This window comes from Aricia agestis, chromosome 11 (genome assembly GCF_905147365.1).
Source record: "Aricia agestis chromosome 11, ilAriAges1.1, whole genome shotgun sequence".
Taxonomy (NCBI): domain Eukaryota; kingdom Metazoa; phylum Arthropoda; class Insecta; order Lepidoptera; family Lycaenidae; genus Aricia; species Aricia agestis.
Genome location: NC_056416.1, coordinates 8172073 through 8180465, shown reverse-complemented (window position 1 = coordinate 8180465; position 8393 = coordinate 8172073). Strand labels below are relative to the sequence as shown.

At 35.0% G+C, this 8393-nt stretch overlaps 1 protein-coding gene across 1 annotated transcript; it reads left to right on the top strand.

Moving 5' to 3' along the window:
• The first annotated feature begins 3659 nt into the window (after nt 1-3659).
• LOC121731756 (serine/threonine-protein kinase PLK4) lies at nt 3660-6038 on the top strand. Its single transcript, XM_042121354.1, has 2 exons — nt 3660-3751; nt 3833-6038. Exon 2 carries the CDS (start codon nt 3936-3938, stop codon nt 5889-5891), a length of 1956 nt encoding a protein of 651 aa, XP_041977288.1. The 5' UTR covers nt 3660-3751; nt 3833-3935; the 3' UTR covers nt 5892-6038.
• Nucleotides 6039-8393: the final 2355 nt, after the last annotated feature.

Sequence of the window (8393 nt, the reverse complement as noted above, 5' to 3'; positions counted from 1 at the left end):
TCGTATTTAGAGATAAGGAACGCATCGTTTAAATCTAAAATAAACGTGTTTAAAGCGCTTATTTCATTTGACTAAATTTAGAAGTTCTAATTAGAATCCTAAAAAGAAGACTAATTAGAAGCTTCTTATTCCACTTGTCCTAATTTAGTAACTAAATCAGTTGTGACGACGCGGCAATTTTGGCTAGACAGTAGACGTCTTCTTAAGGCTCCAGTTCTGTCAAAGCAACAAAAAATTGGTCTTCTCATAGGCTTATCTGTTGGCTCAATGAAAATCAAAATAAATAAAAGGCAAAAAGATGGTTGTAAGAATTTTTGCTCCACGAAAAATTATGAATTATGAACTTTCTGAACTACTTGGAACCAGCAGACTTTAGAAATTACTTGGGTAAAGCCAAAATTTTATCACTAGTAACATAAAAGTAACAGAATAGTAACATAAAAGTAACAGATATGTTACGCCCATACTATTTTCCGGCTTAAATCTCTTCCGAACAATTTTCAAATTCAAAATTGCAAACATTGACAAATTTGACAGATAAGTGAAACAAAAGATATAAAAACCATTTACATAAAAGAGACAGTTCTATTTTTAAACGTCGAATCGTATCGCTGTCTCTTTCTTCGCCTGAGCTGTGACGAAAATTCGATGTTTTCCAGATTGTTCGAAAAAATAATTGAAAATGTACATAATCGAGGTATTTATTGCAATCAAGACATGTGGTAAGAGATTCCATGTGTTTTGTTTACTTTCGAGTCATAATTGGTACATTTTCGATACACGCACGACGTCATTTTCAATTTATTTAGGTAAGACAAGACGCAGCACGTTCGTGCCTGCGCTCGATGCAGACTAAACAACAGACGGCCCAATTGGGCCGTATTTGAATCTTCACAACGCGCGCGGTAGTAACTTATCAGCTTTGAGTTTTTCATCATTGGTTATAAGGCTGCATGTGCAATTAATGAGATTACGAAAATGTCAGGCTATTGTTATTAGTTAAAATAAAACTATTAGTAGAATGTATGTGAACCGATTTTCAAATTTTTTTCTTTTGATGTATAGGATGTGTATAGGTTATCATCCGAATTTGGATCCATAAGTAATCGAGGGAACTCCTCGAAATTTATATGGAAACATGTGGTAACTTCGGTTTCGTGAGCAGTATTCTAAGCATTTGCTACCAACAAGTAAGATTTTGCTTCGATGTATACCATGGTTCGGAAGGTGCTGAGAGAACTCCTGACTCTTTATAGATACAAGTTTGGGAGTGTCAACGTTGTTTTAAGAACGGAAAGCATAATATGCTACTATGCAAATTACATTCATCATCATCATCACTGCCATAAACCATTTTGACCATATTATTGGTACTTTTCATAGCCTTTTATTATATTATTATGTCATTTCAACCGCGGGAAACATCGCGAGGCACAGCTAGTATATTATATTAGTAGGATGTAATGCTATTTTATAAGTGAAGGTTCTGAACTTATTTGTTCTAGATATGTATTTTTTGCTCCGTCTTCCCTTTCTATAAAATTCACCCTTCGCCATTAGTATACACCTATCTTTATAATGCTTTTACGTTACGAAACATAAACTTGTAAAGGGGTAACGTAAGAGTAACAGAAAAGTAACAGAAAAAGATTCTGTTTACAGGCTTAAACATAATTTATAAGAAAATGGGAAGGAATTGTTAGCTGCAGCTATGTTCGCACAAATCTTACGTTCTCAAACGTCAATCTTACATAAACAAGTAGAAAAATAACTTGCAACATACCTTGTAAATCACAGGTACAAGTTAAATAGTTTTTATCACTTAAACACGCCGCGCCACCGATTCACTTGATCTATGACAAACAAAACAAAATGATTGACAGCTAGAATTCTGACAGCGACAGATGCTATACGTGTTGTTAGTGTAAAAAAAAAATAACTACTACCTGAGAAATTTTATAGAAATTTATTAATGTAAATAGGGTAACGTAAAAGCGCAAGAATCAAAGACAACATTATAAAACCTAAAAAAAATGCTAATTTACTTTGAATCTTATAGTTTATCTAACATAATCGTCATTCCAGTTACCTCACACTAAATTATGAATCAGAAAGAGTATTAATGCTATAGAAATTTCACTAGGGTACTCGACATATTTGGGTAGCAAAAAAGGACATTTCTTTTTGTATGAAATTTTTTGTTGTTGTTAATTTGTTTTTAAATTTTTATCAACAAAATAAACGTATACATAACTAGTAAATACATCAATGTAACAATCGGAAACAAATACTCGTCATATTACTCATATTATGGTTTCTTTATTTATCATTAGACGCAAATAAAAATCCAAAAGTTTAATAAAATTTTGGCTTTACCCACCTACGAATGGATTCCAGATCGTATCTATTGACTTTAAATACAGATTTAGCAGTTCCCACTACAGATAAAAGGTTGAAATCATCTGGCAACACTGATTTAGTCAGTCAGAAGCTACACTTTTTCCGATTTAGTACACTAATTAGGATCCTAGCTTTCTAAATTTTATTTCACTTGACTAAATTCAGTTACTAAATCATTTATACGTCTAAATTTAGTCAAATGGATAAGAATAAGAAATATACTAGGTTTTTTTGACTACAACAAAAACTAGCGTATTTGTATATATACAGGCATTACTGTGACAAAATTTCAAGCAATTTGGCATAGCTAGTGATATTCTCTATTGCATTCTCCATTACGAGCATTCTTCGCCTATATGGGGAGAATCTGTATCTGTAGAGGGAACTACTAAATCTGAATTTAAAGTCAATATATACGATCTGGAATCCATTCGTAGGTGGGTAAAGCCAAAATTTTATTACACTTTTGGATTTTTATTTGCGTCTACAAAAGACAAAATTTCAAGCAATTTGGCATACTTACCTAGTGATATTCTCTATTGCATTCTCCATTACGAGCATTCTTCGCCTATATCGGGAGGCGGCCTTAGGCTGCCTCCCCATATAGGCGAACGCTTTGGCAGACCCGTTGGCAGTGCGCTTGCAACGGCGTTTGTGAGTAATCCACACATAGGATTCGTCGTCGTATGCTTTGGATTGATTCTTGACTGTATTAACTTTATATGGTAACGGTACGGTACGGTACTTAGATTTTGACTAGACTTTAGACCTGACGATATTAATATAGAAAAAAATGTAATAAAGAATATTGTTTTCCGGCCTGTTAATATTAAACTCGACACTGGCCATGGTTATAGCCGAAGTGCCATTATAAGAAGAAAAAAAAAATGCTTCAAACGTCAACTTACGAATTTGGATTTTCGGTGATTTTTACGTAATGAAAATGTATTTATTTGCTTAGAAATCAAGCATTTTTTATCAATTAAAAAGGAAAATTAATTAGAAATGTTAAGTTACATGTGCAGGTTTTTAAGCAATAATACAAGTAATCTTAGACAATATAAGGCATCACTTCAACTTTACAAACACTTGTTACGTCAGTGTGAAAAATTACCATCAGATGCTTGTAAACATTATAAATTTGCTGTCAAACAGGTAATAATTTATAACATCTATTACCTAATTAATTACCAAAACTGAAACTATACAAGAAATCTTTATTGACTACTTATTGAGCTTGCTAATTTTATTTTGTTAGAGTTACAAACAACATAAATCAGAGAGTGATCCTGAGCGAATCAAAGAAATTATTGATAAAAGCTTGCAGGATGCTAAATGGATAGTAAACAAGGTAAGTAATTAAATGTTATTTTTTAATATGATGTCTTCCATAAAACTAAAATAAAAATAAGAACAATAATTTTCTTTTCAGTATTGCAGTAAATAATGGGTAACTTTGTTCCATTAGTACTTAAACGAATGTACAAGAAGTATCTTATATTCTATAGACAAATTGTTTAATAAAAGCTATAATTATGTTTGCTGAGAAGATAGAAGACTATGAAATATTAGAACATCTAGGCAAGGGTGGTTTTGCACATGTATATAGAGCAAGATGTCGGAAGACTGGATTGTTTGTTGCTATCAAAATGATAGACAAAGCCTTGATGGCAAGTGCAGGTATGATTGGGCGTGTTCGTCAAGAGGTGACAATACATTCACGCCTAAAGCATCCAGCTATTTTGGAGCTGTATACATTTTTTGAAGATGCCCATTATGTTTATTTAGTTTTAGAATTAGCACATAATGGTGAGTTAGCAAAACACTTTAAACTAGGCACTTGTGGTCTAAGTGAAAAGGCTGCTGCTGATATATTTAGACAAGTTGTGAGTGGAGTTTTATACCTCCATACTCACAATATTATACATAGAGATCTGTCTCTAAACAATCTTCTACTGACTAAGGATTTATATGTTAAAATTGCTGATTTTGGACTAGCGACTCAATTGAATGGACCGGATGAGAAGCATGTTACTATGTGCGGTACACCCAACTATATCTCTCCTGAGGTGGCTTCCAGGGAACTACACGGTCTTCCAGCTGATGTTTGGGGACTGGGTTGCATGTTGTATACATTACTTGTGGGAAGCCCACCATTTCATACGCAACATGTAAAAACTACATTAAATAAAGTGATCAATGCTGATTATAAGATTCCATCTGAATTGTCTTTTGAAGCTCAAGATCTGTTGCAAAAATTATTGTGTAAGGATCCACTTAGAAGAATAACATTGAAAGGCATTATGGAACATCCATTTCTAAACAGTAATGTATGTAGTTATCAAAAGCAGGAATTGTCAAGAGATTCTGGATTTCTTACAACCCTTCATAGTACTCAACATAGCAATAGAACTAAAAGTGACAATATAGTGAGCACTGATAGTTTGAAGTACATTAGGGAGTGCAATATTGTTCCTAGTAATAGTATGCAAGGCAATTCATATAATCTATTTTCACCTGAAACAAATATGAGTAAGGAAAGCAATCTACAACTTAAACAGAACATAATGCCATGTTTTACTGGAAACCACCATTACACTCACAGTCCTACTACCAGTGGGCATGTTTTGGAAAACTTAAAAAAAATAGATATTTGTAGCAACAATCTTGATCAATGTAAAAGTTCTGAACAAAATAAAGAGAACATACCAAAGCCTAATGTTAACACAAATGCTTTAAATGTTCCACCTCTTTGTGCTGATAGATTACCTACTATATCACACAGGACAAGAAATGCAATTCTCAAGATCGAACAAAACAGTGTTGTAGTAGAATTCATAAAAAGAAAAGGTAAAGAAAGAGAAGAGAGAGTGGTAGAAGTTTGTAAAATTTCAAAAGATGGTATGAAAATTATTATATATGCTGTTGACAAGGAGAAAAATGCTAATGTGGAACACAGTCCTCTACCAGATGAAGTTTTTACGTACCATAATTTACCTCAAAAACACTGGAAAAAATATTTATATGCTGCCCGCTTTGTGGATCTTGTTAAAGCTAAAACACCTAAAATCACACTTTATACAAATTTAGCAAAGTGTCAACTAATGGAGAATGGTACAGACATTGAAATGTTTTTCTATAATGGGGAAAAAGTAACTTTTACAGCATCAGAAGGCTTAAAAATAATCGATCAATATTCAAGAACTCATCAAAGCCATTCAAATGATAAAAATTTGCAGCATTTAAAGGATCATTTTGAGGAATGTTCTAGTAGGATGAATAAAATTCAAAGTGTTCTTTCTAGCATACCAGATGAATGTTTCCCATTAATTGTTGGAAAGAGGCCTGTTCAACCTTCGAGCAGTGTTGTCACTTCAGCTATGCAACAAAATAATATAGAGAAAAATAATTACTGTACCCCACCGTTTAGCATAGGATCTTTTTATCGTTCCAATAGTGGTTCTATTCAAACTCATAGTGAATATAAATAGAATTATTGTTTGAGCTACTCACAAATACTGAAGTAATAATACCCTATTAACAAAATTGTTAATATAAAAATTATATTACTTATTGCTTACTTTATTCATATTTATTAATGACGTTTATTTACCTACAAAAGTATATAAGGAAATGTAATTAACCGGCATAGTATTAAAATTTAATTTTGTAAGAATCTGTTTCATTTTTACCAATAACTAGACGTTCCGCGCGGCTTCGCCCGCTTAAATTAAGTAGATATTTCACAGACAAATTAGTATATTTCTTATCTGTGCCAAATAACAGAAAAATTGCTCAGGTACCTACTTCGTGAGATTAAAAGCCCTTTGAAATAATTTCCCCCGTTTTTTCCTCTATTTCTTCGCTCCTAGCCTATACTCTATAGTAGTCTATAGCCTTTTTCGATAAATGGGCTATCTAACACTGAAAGAATTTTTCAAATCGGACCAGTAGTTCCTGAGATTAGCGCGTTTAAACAAACAAACTCTTTCGCTTTATATAATGCGGGCTCCACACTCGCGGGGCGAAAGCCCACGAACCGCGAGTGTGGAGGGCACCGTAAAGCAATTATATTAGTCCCTAGTCTTAATGCTATACTGTGGTGGAGGGTTTCGCGGCTTTCCCCATCCGGTGTCGGTTTTTTGGCCCGCGACAAAGGGCTCGCGAAGCGCGAACGCGAACATTCCACACTCGCTTTTATTCACTGTCGCACACAGTCAGAGCAGCAGCAACAGTGACTTCAAAGCGTTCAATTTTAATTAACGTGGGAGAGCCATGCTTCGGCACGAATGGGCCGGCTCGACAGGAGAAATACCCCGTTCTCATAGAAAACCGGAGTGAAACAGCGCTTGCGCTGTGTTTCGCTGAGTGAGTGAGTTTACCGGAGGCCCAATCCCCTACCCTATTTCCCTCCCTACCCTCCCCTATTCCCTTCCCATCCCTATTCCCTACCCTCCCCTATTACCCTATTCCCTCTTAAGAGGCTTTCCATCAGGTGACCCGTTTGCTCGTTTGCTCCCTTATTTAATAAAAAAAGCCCTCTCTACACTCGCGGCGTGAATTGAAAAACGACGCGAACAAATACGGCCCTCTACACTCGCAAGTCGCAATCTTCGCATATACATTCGCGTATTTGAGTAAAATGGATGTTGAAGTCATTGTTTCTGCTGCTGCTATTTTACATAGAATAAATTGTTTCTTGTAATGTCGTAAATTAAACACACACCAATGGGCCGGCTCGACCGGAGAAATACCACGTTCTCACAGAAAACCGGCGTGAAACAGCGCTTGCGCTGTGTTTCGCCGAGTGAGTGAGTTTACCGGAGGCCCAATTCTCTTCCCTATCCTCCCCTTTTCCCTTCCCTTCCCATCCCTACCCTCCCCTATTATCCTATTCCCTCTTAAAAGGCCGGCAACGCACCTGCAGCTCTTCTGATGCTGCGAGTATCCATGGGCGACGGAAGTTGCTTTCCATGAAGTGACCCGTTTGCTCGTTTGCCCCCTTATTTCATAAAAAAAACACACTATAACTACATCATAATTATTTCAAATTTTCTTAACTACAATATATAATATATACTAGCTGTTACCCGCGACTTCGTCCGCGTGGACTTCAGTTTATAGCGCGCGATGTCAAAAAAATTGGTGTCAAAAGCTTTTATAAAAAAAACCCTGGTACCCCTTAAATCAAAACAGCTGTGCAGTGTGCACATATTTCATTTTTTAAAATTAAACTTTATATTTTATGCCAAATTTTAAAGCTTATTTAGCCCCCCAATTACACAACTTTACCCATAAACTATTTATCATTGAAAGGTTTAAGGTTACGTCACTGTATATAAAATAAAGTACTATTATAATATAATTATAACAATCGAAAATAATTGAATCCCAAATGTATGATGATACCACCTCTTATAGAAAGATGTTGGGCAAGCGTTAGCGCGATGTAAGAGACGCACGGCGCCATCTAGTATGAATTTTTGGAACTAACTTAATTTGAACAAATTTTCGTATTTTCACCCCCTTACAACTAGAGATGGGCGATGGGTAAATACCCAATCTACCCACCTGGGTATTTACCGGGTAGATTGGGTAAATACCCAAAAATGGTGGGTATTTATAATTCAGCGTACGTTTTCACATATTTTTTTTTAGTAAAACCTCCATTAAATAATGCAAATTTGGTCACTAGTTCGTAACTGTTCGAATAAGCCCCTTTAAGTCTTAAACTAATGTATGTTTGCAATACAAATCCATGTTTTTCATGAATTTCGGCCGCATGTCACGCTGTGTTTTTGAACTTTTTTCCTAAATTTTGGTTTTGTATGTGTGATATTAATATTATTTAAAGTATACTGCCTTTTAATGGTGATAAAGTTTTGGGAATTGAGTAAATCGTCTTAGTGGACGCCTTCATCGTTAAGGGAAACACGCGTGCGAAATTTCAAAACATTCATCCCTCCTTTAGGCTAAACTTTGAAAATTTCTAA

Excerpts from the sequence above, each read along its gene's own strand:
- LOC121731756 (XM_042121354.1), top strand. The coding sequence starts at position 3,936 with ATGTTTGCTGAGAAGATAGAAGACTATGAAATATTAGAACATCTAGGC.